Source organism: Seriola aureovittata, chromosome 5 (genome assembly GCF_021018895.1).
Source record: "Seriola aureovittata isolate HTS-2021-v1 ecotype China chromosome 5, ASM2101889v1, whole genome shotgun sequence".
NCBI classification, from domain to species: domain Eukaryota; kingdom Metazoa; phylum Chordata; class Actinopteri; order Carangiformes; family Carangidae; genus Seriola; species Seriola aureovittata.
The window spans coordinates 13,819,145-13,836,365 of record NC_079368.1 but is presented as its reverse complement, the minus strand read 5'-3'; the positions used below and the strand labels follow the sequence as shown (position 1 = coordinate 13,836,365).

At 33.3% G+C, this 17,221-nt stretch overlaps 1 protein-coding gene across 2 annotated transcripts; it reads left to right on the top strand.

Moving 5' to 3' along the window:
- Nucleotides 1–1,148: 1,148 nt before the first annotated feature.
- mtx3 (metaxin 3) lies at nucleotides 1,149–6,995 on the top strand. 2 transcript variants are annotated; one of them, XM_056377513.1, is made up of 9 exons: nucleotides 1,150–1,591; nucleotides 3,017–3,086; nucleotides 3,528–3,604; nucleotides 3,734–3,826; nucleotides 3,915–4,097; nucleotides 4,198–4,274; nucleotides 4,637–4,794; nucleotides 5,076–5,164; nucleotides 5,322–6,995. In XM_056377513.1, the coding sequence occupies exons 1-9, from the start codon at nucleotides 1,511–1,513 to the stop codon at nucleotides 5,415–5,417; spliced, it is 924 nt and encodes a 307-aa protein (XP_056233488.1). In that variant the 5' UTR covers nucleotides 1,150–1,510; the 3' UTR covers nucleotides 5,418–6,995. The 2 variants fall into 2 exon arrangements, with proteins under 2 accessions (XP_056233489.1, XP_056233488.1); XM_056377514.1 differs by lacking the exon at nucleotides 5,076–5,164 and having other exon boundaries at nucleotides 1,149–1,591.
- The last annotated feature ends 10,226 nt before the right edge of the window (nucleotides 6,996–17,221 follow it).

Here is a 17,221-nt window from a genome sequence, read left to right as displayed (position 1 = left end):
TGACATGGAAATAAAAATATAAAATGGTCGCTTTTTCACGATTAAAAAACTATAAAATCAGATCACATAAAATGAACAACTGAGTGATATGACCTTTTGATCATTTTATCTCCAGCCAGACTTAAAACTGTTGCCATAATGTTGACATAAAACATTAAATATCACCACTCTTAATAAGTTAACCTTAAGTAATACTGTTGATGAAAGAATAGGAGAGTTTAATTCTTAAAATATGATTCAACAGGAACAGGGGACAAATCAGGAACTGACTGCTAATACAAGCCTTTAGAAAGATCTTTGACAAGAGACAGTTTGAAACTAAATTTAATGTATAAACAGTTTTTCCTTATCCAAATATAAAGCCCTTTAAGACAAATTTGTTATTTTGAATTACATAAATAAAAATTTACTCAACTTAATTATTAATGACCTACTGTGTAAGAATAACTTGGTCTTCAGTGTATCTGCACACTGGACATTTTCTAAATAAATTATTCCTGATTAATTCTGAATCAGGGGCTCAGTCAGGATCCAAAAAAAGCAATTCATAAATAATTCAGGGTTCATTCTTTCTGCTGTTCTGGAGTTTACGAATCACACAATCTTCCTCAATCCAGCTGGATTTGTAAGGATCGTACTTAAAGGATTTCTTATAGATGTTGTCATATGTTCTCATACGTGTTGTTATATGTCAATAAAGTCTTTCTCATTAGGTGTACTATTTTTTGTGCGCTCTCTATTAAAGTGGTGATTTGTTGTCCCTCATTCCTTCATGATTACTTCACCATTACTTAGCATTTTTATGATCCCTAAAGTGAAGTAAAGCATCATAACAAACCGACAAAGAGCTAATGAACCAGTATGAACTCAATATATCAAGGCAGAGACTGACTTCTCAAAAAAGAAGAGAAAACAAACAAACAAACAAACAAACAAAACAAAAAACGCTCATATACACAGCACATTTACATTAATATTCACATTAAATTATTGTTCCTTTACACTGACACTGCAAATGTGTGTAACATATGAACATTTCATTTTTAGCATATTTTTTCTCATATTTATTTTTTTCACCTGTTTTTTTTTCACCTCTGCAGGCTCTGATGGTTTTTTTTTTTCACCAAACTTTATTGAACGACAATGAACAGAATATACGGATGGGTGCTCAGTATCTCAATCTGTGCTGATACAGTACCGAGTAGGTAATAAACAATACATTATATAAAAATAATTTGAGGATATACAGCACAAGTAACATTCAGAATCATACACAAAATCAATGAATAAACAAACAAACAAAAAATATATATGACATTTAAGAGCTGCAGTGTTTTAATATACTCTAAAAATTCAATTGAAAATCTGAAAAAATTGGGGGAAGTTTTAGCAAATCTGCATTTGTGGATATAAAATTTGCCAAATAGAATCAACAAGTTCTGCAGGCTCTGATGTGACGGATGTGTCAGGTACCCCGTGACGTCACTGGCTCCCTCCATGAATCAAAAACATGGCGGCTGCCATGGAGCTGAGATGCTGGGGAGGAGATTGGGGTTTGCCTTCTGTCCACACCGAGTCCCTCATAGTTTTGGTAACGTTACCGTCTGCTTGTAAAAACAAAAATGCTCGTAATATCCACTCCTGCGACAGGTTTCTCTCTTCGGTTTCCTTTGCTTCTCCTCTGTGTATCTCTGATTAGCTTCAGTGCTAACTTACCTACCTACAGTTTGCTTGTCGGCTGCGTCGATGTGCAGGATAGAAAATAATATTTCCAGTTATATTTAATGTTTGTCCAGCTACAAAATCACAGCTGTGCGGACTGCATGGTTTGTTCTTCATGTGTGCCTGGTTGTCAGAAGTCACTCTCATTGCTAACAAAGATTTGGTCCCTTCAAGGTCAGTTTGCACAGGGTCCGATTTTAAACCGGTAGATTTTTGTCCGCACTACCTTGCCGTGTAACTATCGACTGTGGCCGAGGTAGCATTAACCTGGTCAGAAAATAAACAGTGAGTTGTTTGCTGCCTGTTTAGCATGTTCTCCCTCAGTGAATCCATGCAGTTACAATTCTTGCCACAAGGTGACACTTTGACTCATTTTCTGGCCATGATGAAACGTATGCCATATTTTAAAGCATTTTATTAATTACACTAATGATTTTTGGTTTGGTTTGTGGTTTGTTGACAGCATTATAATATGATTACAGAATACCATATGTCAGACTTTGTCAGGGGTCATTCTGGATTAATCTTATCAAGATGAAAACAGACATTTAATAAGTGAAATTGTAGAAAATAGGAACTATAAAATGAAATCAAATGCAAACTACAGTAATATTTTCTTCAGAAAGGTAAAATTTCAGAGCAGAAACCATTAATTCTCAAACATTAATCTATTCGCACAGATGTTTTTCATGCCAAATATTCTCCAATATAATGATTTAATGCTTTTCTCTGAACATATTTGGATGTTTGACTCTTAGTTGGACAAAAAAATTGAAGGTGTCTCCTCGGACTCCTGAAAATTATGAGAGGGTTATTTTTGCTATTATTTTACATTTTGTACGCTAAATCTGAAAATAAATCAACAAATTATAAGATTTATTAAAAAAAATAATTGTTAGTATTAACTCTAACTTATTTAATTATGCATCTGTTTGTCTTTATTTTGGTTTGTTTTTTTTTTCCTGCTTGTGGTTTTGCTTGTTTTACCTCCTTCTATGAATGAAGCTGTTTCAGGTCAGCAGTGTAATCATAGTGGTCCCTTGCGCCAAATGCATTTACAGTCAGTGCCATATTCCTCCTGGTGGTACAACGTAACCTTGATTAAAGTATTACAGTCCTGCATTTGGGCTGTATGCAGCTCAGGAAGTATTCTCCTGAAAGATGCATGCTGCATATGTTTGCATTTAGATCAATAGTTCCACTGTAACATTTATAACTGACTTTTAAATCATGAATGCACCGACTGTTGTTTCTTTTATCATCTTTCCTGACTCAAGTTCGGGTTTTCTTTCAGGCATACGCTAAGTTTTCCGGGGCAGAAGTCGCGGTTTCTCCTATAGACTGGACATGGAAAACTCTAACAGGTGAGCTGCAGCTTCTCATAAAGAACAAATTCCTAACACAGTGGTCTGGACGCCACATTGGGATTGCTTGGTATACATATGTTGACAGAGAATTCTATGACTCACATGGGAATATTTGCAGACAGTGCATAGTCCATACAAAGAAGAAATATTTCTGTATAATCCATGTGGAGCTTCCTTTATACTATTGAAAATAACAATATTATGAAATTATGCGTGCTTTAGATCACATGACAACTGTAATACTATTATTGCTGTAGTCATGAAAATGTTGTTGACCCAAAAACATGTCAGAAGTATTGGTTGAATTTAAAGCTTTGTTTTTTTTTAATGTTTTTCTGCATCTGATTCGGTTTCACAATGGAGTGAATTAATGTAAATTGAGGTTCACGATACATTTTGTAATTTGTAATTGTAATATCCCTGTTGCTCAACCTGCAGCGACAGTCCCAGAGTTGCTTTGTGGAGGCTCTGCAGTGCAAGAACCAGCGCAGATACTCAACTTCCTGAGGAAACAGGTGAGAGTCTGCTAATGCTGCTCACTGTCCATAACCTGGTTTTTAAGGCCCCCAACCCCATTTAACAGAATGAGCAGATCTACGGAGCGGATCTTGTAATATTTATGATTTTTTTTTTTTTTTTTCCAGAGGTTTAATGCAGACTATGAGCTGACAGCCAGACAAGGAGCAGACACCATGGCATACATCGCCCTGCTTGAAGAGAAACTGCGACCAGCTCTGGTAACACCATCTCTCCTCTACTTGTTTCCTGTCAAACAATCATCTGAGAGTGCTGTAAATGTTTAGAGTGAGGTTTCGTCTCCAACAGCTACACACTTTCTGGGTGGATGCAGAAAACTACGCCAATCTGACACGGCCATGGTTTGCGTCACGCTCGCCTTTCCCTCTTAACTTTCTCGTCCCTTGTCACCATGCCAACACTGCCCTCTCCCGCATCCTTCTAACCAAAGGAGAGGCGCCGCTACACAGAATCAGTGAGGTGGAGGGAAAGGTAAATACTGATCTGCCTGATTCATCAGTTCTGTCAACTCTGTCAACATGTCAGCTCTGTTGTTTACAACTGTAAATCTTTCTCGCTCTGCCTGCCTCAGATCTACAGTGATGCTAAAGAGTGCCTGAATCTCCTCTCCTACAGACTGGGAACAGCAAACTACTTCTTTGGCAACTCGTGAGTTATTTAATGTTTGCGGACTTAAATGTTCATTTGAAGGACCACATGTATACATCAAATGTTCGTGCAAAGCTACTGGAAAACAGAATAGATTAAAAAAAAAAAAAAAAGCTTGAAAAAGACTTCATTAATTAAATTTGTGGTTCAGAGTCAGTTGGTCAACGATTGAGGCTTACTGAAACAAATTTAGATACATAGTGGGAATAGTTCTTCTCGAGTGTATTTGAGAAATCCCTCTGTAGAAACTTTTTGCAGTGTTCATTTCTGACAATATGTGTAATACTACATTTGATATTCACGCTTCATAGCCCTATACCGCTTGTTTATATTTTTGTATACGTGTGTGTTTGGGATTGTAGGCCGACCAGTCTGGATGCCTTTGTATTTGGTTTTGTGGCGCCACTCCATAAAGCCAGTCTTCCAAGCAGCCCTCTGCAGAGCCACCTCAGACAGCTGGATAACCTCACACGCTTCTGTGACACCATCCTTGCGGTCTACTTCAGCTCGGACCAACCTTGTAAGATCGCCGCACACACTGGAAATAGTCACACTTTGGGGCTTAAGCTTGGTAAAATCGAAACACAAAGATGTCGGGGAATATTTAAATTTGCCCGCACAAAACAACTAACATCATTAGAATTTTCCTTCTTCTTCTCAAAGCTTTGTTTCACTGCATGCTTGCTCTTTGTATCTGCTTTATTTTTGGATGTTCATTGACTTAACACTGTTCCCGTTCCTCTAATTCTCTGCAGTCTCATTTTTCTTCTGCTGGTGTTGCATTACGTCATCTCTCTCCAGGTCCTCCTCCACCTGTTCAGGAAACTATGGATGCCAACCTGCAGAAACTAACTCAGCTTGTAAACAAAGAATCCAACTTAATAGAAAAGGTGGTTCTGCTTTCCTTTTCTCTTCTTTGCATGGGTTCATGGTTGCATTTGGCAGGTTCACTCTCAGCTGTATTTACATAAATAGTGTATAATACTTAATCACTGTTTTCCGCTCATGCATCTGTGCTCCAACTAAACTGTACATCTTGTACTGTAGATGGATGATAACCTTCGCAGCAGCCCTCAGCACAAACCCCATAGACCAGACCCCAAACCCAGTCTGGCCAGTGAGAAGAGCTCTACCCCTGCCTAACCCTTGACCTTACACCCCTGATCCAGCCTTAGGAATCGAGGAGGACCACCCCGTAGATGAAAGGTGCTGACTCAACGTCCTGAAATCAAAAAATTGTCATAAAGCTGAACTGCAACTTGAATGGAAAATAACATTTCACATCATTAACAGGAATATGACTATATGATTATAAAAAGAGACTTTTTTTTACAGCAAGATAATGATGATAGATTTCAAAGATGTTTGTCTGAAAGAGAAGGAAAAGTGCTCTAGAGAGGTTTTTAAGAAGGTTGAGCGAATGTATGTGGTAAAGATGGAATGCTATGAAGTGGTGTTCAATGAGAAAGACACAAAAAGTTCAAAGGGAAGCCAGCCTACAGTTGATGCACCATAGAGAACACGAAGATATTGAAGAGACTGTGGTCACTTAAGTAGAACAGTGTGGTGCTAGAGAACCTTATGGCAAGATTTGTTAAGTTATGTTAAACCCAGTTTATGAATCTGTGTTTTTGTTAGACCCCCATCCTTCTGAGCACACATTATTTCTAACATCCACTGTAAAATGTTCTGCACTGTAAATTCTTGCATTTTAATTAGGGTAATGTACACTATGTATGCAGTCATGACTATAGGAATGAACAACTACTTATTATGCTTTGCTTTCACCTCCTCTGTTGTGTATAGTTTGTATAGTTGTAAATAGTTTCATGATTGAAATCAATGCAATTTACTCGTGGTTTCTTCTAATAGGGCTGATCAGCTTGTTCACAATCACTGAGGTAATGGAAGGGCCTTACACACTGTATTAACTTATTCATGCAAAATATTTGGGATTAACGTGTTTATTGTGTGTGTGTGTGTGTGTGTGCGTGTGTGTGTGTGTCTCTTTCAAAAAATTTTTTCTTTGTTGTCAAAGATTGTGTGTGTTATTAACAGTCCACTCACTTCTGTTGTTGCCATGATTTTCCACGACCAACATTTACTTTGTTTTGATTTTTTTTTCTGCTGTATTATCATTTGTGCCTATTTAACACTCATTCTGTTTAAATTGAAGTGTCCGTCCTATATGGGAATGTCTCATTAGCTGCCTTCTGATTTCCTTTATTGGTACAGTCTGATTATCTAGTACAGAAATTGGACTGGGATATGAGTTGCCTTTTTTTTTTTGCTTTGTTTTTTTTTGTTTTTTTTTTTACTGTCATGCTCTCTAATATCCTCACAGCTCATACATCACAGAACTGAGTCTTCTCCATGTGATTCCTTTCATGATCTCAGTTTTAGAATATGAATACTCGTAAAGATACCTGGGCTCTTGCAACTTCATGGTTACATTCCCTTTAAAGCACCGTATTCTGAAACTAAAATGTTCATTGGGGTGTGTGCTGTCATCACCCCGTGTTGTCAGACAGGCTTGTGAGGACCACATGGGTGCAGTGTGCCTTCACGACTGATGGTGTCAAAATGTATTTTCTGTCCTTTATAATTTTGATACATTGTCATAAATTATCTTTGTTCTTTCAGTTGCTGTTGTTCATGATCTGTTGTACTGGTTGATAACAACTGTCTTCATATTACTGAAATACAAATATGATAAGCCAACGTCTGCCACTGTCTTTTTTTTTAAATGTACTTTTTAAAGCAAAATAAAAAGCACGTGCTTATGAATGGAGCCAAAATCAGAGCTTCTAGTGGACTTCACTGCATTTTTCTCCTCTAACTAAGACAATGCATCACGCTGTCCTTTTCTGTGACCTGTGTTTCTCGTAATAGTTGCAGAAGATTGCACTATTGCCCACTGTGCCTCTTATTGTGTGACCAGTTGTTTAGATGTTGGAAGGATAGAGAGCTCTTTGTCTGGTTTTGGCTTTAGACATGGAAAAAAAAGAGAGTAATTAAGCTGAGAGGAAATGATGTATACTTGAAATCAGATATTGTCCAAGTCATTGGTCACGTGTGGGAGAAACTCCTGCTGAAACTTCCATTGGCTGCATAATAGGCACAGTAACAGGAAATAAAGAGCACATTTGGACCTGTTGTCAATTTTCTGTTGCATCTTCTCAACTGCAGTATTTTTACGACCCATTTTTCTGGGTTAGAAAAATATGTTTGTCGGATAGTGTCAGAAAACACTGGGTCCTAACTTACACTGACCTGAGCCTTCCTGAATTCAGCTACAATAAAAATTGTCCCCAGCTTCTCAAACCAGTGTTATCCACTGCAGGAAGGAAGACAAGAGTCAGTTCCAGTAAAGCGAGGATGTCACTTTTTCAAAGAGCTCTCCCTCAGGTTCCAGCACAGCACATGCAAGCCAGCAGCTGTTCCCTGATGGTCTGCATGTGTTTCTCCTCCACTCCTCTTCTTCCTCTCACTCTCCCTCCCCTCTGTGTTTCCCCAGAAATGAGGAAAGGTGTCAGACATGAGGGAAAAATAAGGTACGAGTGCCTGGAAAAATAGTAACATAATAATTGTGAGATGACTTGTCCTCGGAAAACCATATAGCTTTGTCAGCGAGGTGAATTGTCCACAAGTCCACAGTAGCTGTAGGTCATACAGAAGGCATCTGGAAGTCTAAATGTTTGATAGATTTTGCAGACATTGTTAGGATTGGTAGCAGAAATATATTTGACTGATTACTAATTTGTTTTTACACTCATTTTTAGGTCGGCAGTAATGTTCATTATATTACATTGCAGTAAGTGTACTGGGTGATGAAAAGTACATGGCAATACAGGGCTGGCCCAAGGCATAAGGAAACTACGCGGCTGCTAAGGGCCCCCCATGGCACCAGGGGGCCCCGAAGAGTGCTTGAAATGCCCCACTTTTTGCTGCTGCACTTCTTCTATCCGAATGCACAGTTTTCTGTGGGCTACAGTGCTGAAATACAACACTATTGATATGTATTTTACGACATTGAAGAATAAGAATTATCAACACAGCAATAATAAAAACATTTTAATCGACACCACACTTCCCAACGCACCTGCTGCACATGCCCATACCTATGGCACACAGCTGCATCTGCACATGGTCGCACTCTCATACCAATGTATGTATGTTGGTGTTTGCATTTTACCATTGCTCTACCTGGAGATGACGCACAAGTTCTCAGAGACCGGTGACACTGGACTGCACAGCAGCCAGCAACCCTATTGAGATTTAAAAGGCTTTATTGTAATTACTTATTCTTTATCAACAATGAGGGGGATTGTTGCTTCCTGCTTATTGCTATTGGCCTATAGGCCTACTATTTACAAAATAAAGATCTAGTTTGTATTCACTAAATAAAGTTTAGGACTTTTTATGTCTTATAATACTATGACACTTTATGGCTTACTTTACTATGACATTTTTATACCTTACTATTGAATGACTTTTTATGCTTTAGTATACTAGGACGTTTTCATGCCTTACTATGCTATGATTTTTTTTCTTTACTATACTATGACTTTATGACTTAATAAGCTTTGACTTTTTATAATTAATATACTCTGACTTTTGTAACTTTTTATGCCTTACTATGACTTTTTTTTGCCTTACTATACTATGACATTTTTTTTTGCCTTGCTATACTATGACATTTTTTTGCCTTACTATACTATGACTTTTATTTTGCCTTACTATACTATGACATTTATTTTGCCTTACTATACTATGACTTTTATTTTGCCTTACTATACTATGACATTTATTTTGCCTTACTATACTATGACATTTTTTTGCCTTACTATACTATGATATTTTTTTTGCCTTACTATACTATGACTTTTCATGCCTTACTATTGTATTACTCTTTATGCCTTACTATACTATGACTTTTCATGCCTTACTATTTTATTACTCTTTATGCCTTACTATACTATGACTTTTTTTTGCCTTACTATACTATGACATTTTTTTTTGCCTTGCTATACTATGACTTTTCATGCCTTACTATTGTATTACTCTTTATGCCTTACTATACTATGACATTTTTTGTGTCTTACTATACTATGACTTTTTTTTTCCTTACTATACTATGACATTTTTTTTGCCTTACTATACTATGACATTTTTTTTGCCTTACTATACTATGACTTTTCATGCCTTACTATTGTATTACTCTTTATGCCTTACTATACTATGACTTTTCTTTGCCTTACTATACTATGACATTTTTTTTGCCTCACTATACTGACATTTTTGTTGCATTACTATACTATGACTTTTTTTTGCCTTACTATACTATGACATTTTTTTTGCCTCACTATACTATGACATTTTTTTTGCCTTACTATACTATGACATTTTTTTTGCCTTACTATACTATGACTTTTTTTTTTGGCTTACTATACTATGACTTTTCATGCCTTACCTTTGTATTACTTTTTATGCCTTACTATACTATGACTTTTCATGCCTTACTATACTATGACATTTTTCTTGCCGTACTATACTATGACATTTTTTTTGCCTTACTTTACTATGACTTTTCATGCCTTACCATACTATGACTTTTCATGCCTTACTATTGTATTACTCTTTATGCTTTACTATACTATGACAATTTTTTTTTGCCTTCCTATACTATGACTTTTTTTTGCCTTACTATACTATGACTTTTCATGCCTTAATATACTATGACATTTTTTTTGTCTTACTATATTATGACTTTATTTTGCCTTACTATACTATGACTTTTCATGCCTTACTATTGTATTACTCTTTATGCCTTACTATACTATGACATTTTTTTTGCCTTACTATACTATGACATTTTTTTTTGCCTTACTATACTATGACTTTTCATGCCTTACTATTGTATTACTCTTTATGCCTTACTATACTATGACATTTTTTTACCTTACTATACTATGACATTTTTTTTGTCTTACTATACTATGACATTTTTTTTGCCTTACTATACTATGACTTTTTTTCTGCCTTACTATACTATGACTTTTCATGCCTTACCTTTGTATTACTTTTTATGCCTTACTATACTATGACTTTTCATGCCTTACTATACTATGACATTTTTTTGCCTTCCTATACTATGACTTTCTTTTGCCTTACTATACTATGACATTTTTTTTGCCTTAATATACTATGACTTTATTTTGCCTTACTATACTATGACTTTTCATGCCTTAATATACTATGACTTTATTTTGCCTTACTATACTATGACTTTTCATGCCTTAATATACTATGACTTTATTTTGCCTTACTATACTATGACTTTTCATGCCTTACTATTGTATTACTCTTTATGCCTTACTATACTATGACATTTTTTTTTGTCTTACTATACTATGACTTTTTTTTTTGCCTTACTATACTATGACTTTTTTTTTGCCTTACTATACTATGACATTTTTTTGCCTTACTATACTATGACATTTTTTTTGCCTTACTATAATATGACTTTTCATGCCTTACTATTGTATTAATCTTTATGCCTTACTATACTATGACATTTCTTTTTCCTTACTATTCTATGACATTTTTTTTGCCTTACTATACTGTTACATTTTTTTGCCGTACTATACTATGATTTTTCATGCCTTACTATTGTATTACTCTTAATGCCTTACTATACTATGACATTTTTTTGCCTTACTATACTATGACATTTATTGTGCCTTACTATACTATGGCATTTTTTTGCCTTAGTATACTATGACATTTTTTTTACCTCACTATACTATGACATTTTTTTTGCCTTACTATACTATGACATTTCTTTGCCTTACTATACAATACTTTTCATGCCTTACTATTGTATTACTCTATGCCTTACTATACAATGATTTTTTTTTGCCTTACTATACTATGACTTTTTTTTGCCTTACTATACTATGACTTTTCATGCCTTACTATTGTATTAATCTTTATGCCTTACTATACTATGACATTTTTTTGCCTTACAATATTATGACTTTTTTTTGCGTTACTATACTATGACTTTTTTTTGCCTTACTATACTATGACTTTTTTTGCCTTACTATACTATGACTTTACATGCATTACTATTGTATTACTCTATGCCTTACTATACAGTGATTTTTTTTTGCCTTACTATACTATGACTTTTCATGCCTTACTATTGCATTACTTTTTATGCCTTACAATGACATTTTTTTTGCCTTACTATACTATGACATTTTTTTTGCCTTACTATACTATGACATTTTTTTGCCTTACTATACTATGACATTTTTTTTGCCTTACTATAATATGACTTTTCATGCCTTACTATTGTATTAATCTTTATGCCTTACTATACTATGACATTTCTTTTTCCTTACTATTCTATGACATTTTTTTTGCCTTACTATACTGTTACATTTTTTTGCCGTACTATACTATGATTTTTCATGCCTTACTATTGTATTACTCTTAATGCCTTACTATACTATGACATTTATTGTGCCTTACTATACTATGGCATTTTTTTGCCTTAGTATACTATGACATTTTTTTTACCTCACTATACTATGACATTTTTTTTGCCTTACTATACTATGACATTTCTTTGCCTTACTATACTATGACTTTTCATGCCTTACTATTGTATTACTCTATGCCTTACTATACAATGATTTTTTTTTTGCCTTACTATACTATGACTTTTTTTTGCCTTACTATACTATGACTTTTTTTCTGCCTTACTATACTATGACTTTTAATGCCTTACCTTTGTATTACTCTTTATGCCTTACTATACTATGACTTTTCATGCCTTACTATACTATGACTTTTTTTCTGCCTCACTATACTATGACATTTTTTTTGCCTTACTATACTATGACATTTCTTTGCCTTACTATACTATGACTTTTCATGCCTTACTATTGTATTAATCTTTATGCCTTACTATACTATGACATTTTTTTGCCTTACAATATTATGACTTTTTTTTTGCCTTACTATACTATGACTTTTTTTTGCCTTACTATACTATGACTTTTTTTTTGCCTTACTATACTATGACTTTACATGCATTACTATTGTATTACTCTATGCCTTACTATACAGTGATATTTTTTTGCCTTACTATACTATGACTTTTCATGCCTTACTATTGCATTACTTTTTATGCCTTACAATGACATTTTTTTTGCCTTACTATACTATGACATTTTTTTTGCCTTACTATATTATGACTTCTTTTTTGCCTTACTATTGTATTACTCTTTATGCCTTACTATACTATGACATTGTGGTGTCTTAGCTGTTTTGTGAGTTAAGGATAGGAGTGTTTAAGGAGACAGCCTAGATAGAGATCAGGCGCCAGAAGAGGGTGAGCACCCCCTCTGTTCTTGTCTCCAAAACATTCCTAAGAGCTGACTTTTGTTTTTCATAATAAAATTTACGGTATGTTTTAACTTCATATAGAAAGACCATGTTTGGACATAAATGTTGGCTCTGTACCTCTATAGGTTATTAGGAATCAGCTAGGTCATGAATATGTAACTAGAGGTTATTCAGCCTATAAATTGTATGGTTTTGGGGAAAAACGAGAGAAGATCCTTTTTGGCTTTGGGTCCTCTCACAGGCTGTTTTGATGCTTGTTAAATGATGCTGTGTCTTTTTGTAATAAACTTTTTTATATACAACTGAGCCGGTGTCAGCAGAGATTCCTTCATCATCATCACATCATCGCTACAGAAGAAACCACAACATTTTTTTTGCCTTACTATACTATGACTTTTCATGCCTTATTATTGTATTACTCTTTATGCCTTACTATACTATGACAGTTTTCTTTGCCTTACCATACTATGACTTTTCATGCCTTACTATTGTATTACTCTTTATGCTTTACTATACTATGACAATTTTTTTTGCCTTACTATACTGACATTTTTTTTGCCTTACTATACTATGACAATTTTTTTTGCCTTACTATAATATGACTTTTCATGCCTTACTATAATATGACTTTTCATGCCTTACTATACTATGACTTTTTTTTTGCCTTACTATACTATGATAAATTTTTTTGCCTTACTATACTATGACTTTTCATGCCTTACTATTGTATTACTCTATGCCTTACTATACAATGATTTTTTTTTGCCTTACTATACTATGACTTTTTTTTGCCTTACTATACTATGACATTTTTTTTGCCTTACTATACTATGACAATTTTTTTTGCCTTACTATAATATGACTTTTCATGCCTTACTATACTATGACTTTTTTTTTGCCTTACTATACTATGATATATTTTTTTGCCTTACTATACTATGACTTTTCATGCCTTACTATTGTATTACTCTATGCCTTACTATACAATGATTTTTTTTTGCCTTACTATACTATGACTTTTTTTTGCCTTACTATACTATGACTTTTTTTCTGCCTTACTATACTATGACTTTTCATGCCTTACCTTTGTATTACTCTTTATGCCTTACTATACTATAACTTTTCATGCCTTACTATACTATGACTTTTTTTTGCCTTACTATACTATGACTTTTCATGCCTTACTATTGTATTACTCTTTATGCCTTACTATACTATGACTTTTTTTTTGCCTTACTATACTATGACTTTTTTTTGCCTTACTATACTATGACTTTTTTTTGCCTTACTATACTATGACTTTTTTTTGCCTTACTATACTATGACTTTTCATGCCTTACTATTGTATTACTCTTTATGCCTTACTATACTATGACATTTTTTTTGCCTTACTATACTATGACTTTTTTTTGCCTTACTATACTATGACTTTTCATGCCTTACTATTGTATTACTCTTCATGCCTTACTATTGCATTACTTTTTATGCCTTACTATACTGACATTTTTTTTGCCTTCCTATACTATACTATGACCTTTTTTCCTTACTATGACTTTTCATGCCTTACTATACTATGACTTTATTTTGCCTTACTATACTATGACTTTTCATGCCTTAATATACTATGACTTTATTTTGCCTTACTATTGCATTACTTTTTATGCCTTACTATACTATGACATTTTTTTTGTCTTACTATACTATGACATTTTTTTTGCCTTACTATACTATGACTTTTCATGTCTTACTATACTATGACATTTTTTTTGCCTTACTATACTATGACATTTTTTTTACCTTACTATACTATGACATTTTTTTGTCTTACTATAATATGACTTTTCATGCCTTACTATTGTATTACTCTTCATGCCTTACTATACTATGACATTTTTTTGCCTTCCTATACTATGACTTTTTTTTGCCTTACTATACTATGACTTTTTTTTGCCTTACTATACTATGACTTTTTTTTGCCTTACTATACTATGACTTTTTTTTTGCCTTACTATACTATGACTTTTCATGCCTTAATATACTATGACTTTATTTTGCCTTACTATACTATGACTTTTCATGCCATACTATTGTATTACTCTTTATGCCTTACTATACTATGACATTTTTTTTGTCTTACTATACTATGACATTTTTTTTTGCCTTACTATACTATGACTTTTCATGCCTTACTATTGTATTACTCTTTATGCCTTACTATACTATGACATTTCTTTTACCTTACTATACTATGACATTTTTTTGCCTTACTATAATATGACTTTTCATGCCTTACTATTGTATTACTCTTCATGCCTTACTATACTATGACATTTTTTTTGCCTTACTATACTATGACTTTTTTTTCCCTTACTATACTATGACTTTTCATGCCTTAATATACTATGACTTTATTTTGCCTTACTACACTATGACTTTTCATGCCATACTATTGTATTACTCTTCATGCCTTACTATACTATGACATTTTTTTTGCCTTACTATACTATGACTTTTTTTTGCCTTACTATACTATGACATTATTTTGCCTTACTATACTATGACTTTTTTTTGCCTTACTATACTATAACTTTTCATGCTTTAATATACTATGACTTTATTTTGCCTTACTATACTATGACTTTTCATGCCTTACTATTGTATTACTCTTTATGCCTTACTATACTATGACTTTTTTTTTTGTCTTACTATACTATGACATTTTTCTTTGCCTTACTATACTATGACTTTTTCTTGCCTTACTATACTATGGCATTTTTTTTGCCTTACTATACTATGACTTTTTTTTTGCCTTTCTATAATATGACTTTTCATGCCTTACTATACTATGATATTTTTTTTGCCTTACTATACTATGACTTTTCATGCCTTACTATTGTATTACTCTATGCCTTACTATACAATTATTTTTTTGCCTTACTATACTATGACTTTTTTTTGCCTTACTATACTATGACTTTTCATGCCTTACTATTGTATTACTCTTTATGCTTTACTATACTATGACAATTTTTTTTGCCTTCCTATACTATACCATGACCTTTTTTCCTTACTATGACTTTTCATGCCTTAATATACTATGACTTTATTTTGCCTTACTATACTATGACTTTTCATGCCTTAATATACTATGACTTTATTTTGCCTTACTATACTATGACTTTTCATGCCTTACTACTGTATTACTCTTTATGCCTTACTATACTATGACATTTTTTTTGTCTTACTATACTATGACATTTTTTTTGCCTTACTATACTATGACTTTTTTTTGCCTTACTATACTATGACTTTTTTTTTTGCCTTACTATACTATGACTTTTCATGCCTTAATATACTATGACTTTATTTTGCCTTACTATACTATGACTTTTCATGCCATACTATTGTATTACTCTTTATGCCTTACTATACTATAACATTTTTTTTGTCTTACTATACTATGACATTTTTTTTTGCCTTACTATACTATGACTTTTCATGCCTTACTATTGTATTACTCTTTATGCCTTACTATACTATGACATTTCTTTTACCTTACTATACTATGACATTTTTTTTGCCTTACTATAATATGACTTTTCATGCCTTATTATTGTATTACTCTTCATGCCTTACTATACTATGACATTTTTTTTGCCTTCCTATACTGACTTTTTTTTGCCTTACTATACTATGATATTTTTTTTGCCTTACTATACTATGACTTTTTTTTCCCTTACTATACTATGACTTTTCATGCCTTAATATACTATGACTTTATTTTGCCTTACTATAATATGACTTTTCATGCTTTACTATACTATGATTTTTTGTTTTGCCTAACTATACTATGACGTTTCATGCCTTACTATTGTATTACGCTATGCCTTGCTATACAATGATTTTTTTTGCATTACTATGCTATGACTTTTTTTTGCCTTACTATACTATGCCTTTTTTTCTGCCTTACTATACTATGACTTTTCATGCCTTACCTTTGTATTACTCTTTTTGCCTTACTATACTATGACTTTTCATGTCTTACTATTGTATTATTCTTTATGCTTTAGTATACTAGGAAGTTTTCATGCCTTACTATACTATGACTTTTTTCTTTACTAAGCTATGACTTTATGACTTAATATGCTGTGACTTTTTTATAATTAATATACTCTGACTTTTGTAACTTTTTTGCCTTACTATACTATGACATTTTTTTGCCTTACTATACTATGACATTTTTTTTACCTCACTATACTATGACTTTTTTTCCTTACTATACTATGACTTTTTTTTTCCTTACTATACTATGACTTTTCATGCCTTAATATATTATGACTTTATTTTGCCTTACTATACTATGACTTTTCATGCCTTAGTATTGTATTACTCTTTATGCCTTACTATACTATGACATTTTTTTTGTCTTACTATACTATGAAATTTTTTGTGCCTTACTATACTATGACTTTTCATGCCTTACTATTGTATTACTCTTTATGCTTTACTATACTGTGACATTTTTCTGT

Bases quoted from the DNA above. Each gene is read 5' to 3' on its own strand.
- mtx3 (XM_056377513.1), top strand. From the start codon at position 1,511: ATGGCGGCTGCCATGGAGCTGAGATGCTGGGGAGGAGATTGGGGTTTG. The intron at 4,275-4,636 runs GTGAGTTATTTA...TTGGGATTGTAG, and splicing joins AACTACTTCTTTGGCAACTC to GCCGACCAGTCTGGATGCCT. The intron at 4,795-5,075 runs GTAAGATCGCCG...ATCTCTCTCCAG, and splicing joins CTTCAGCTCGGACCAACCTT to GTCCTCCTCCACCTGTTCAG.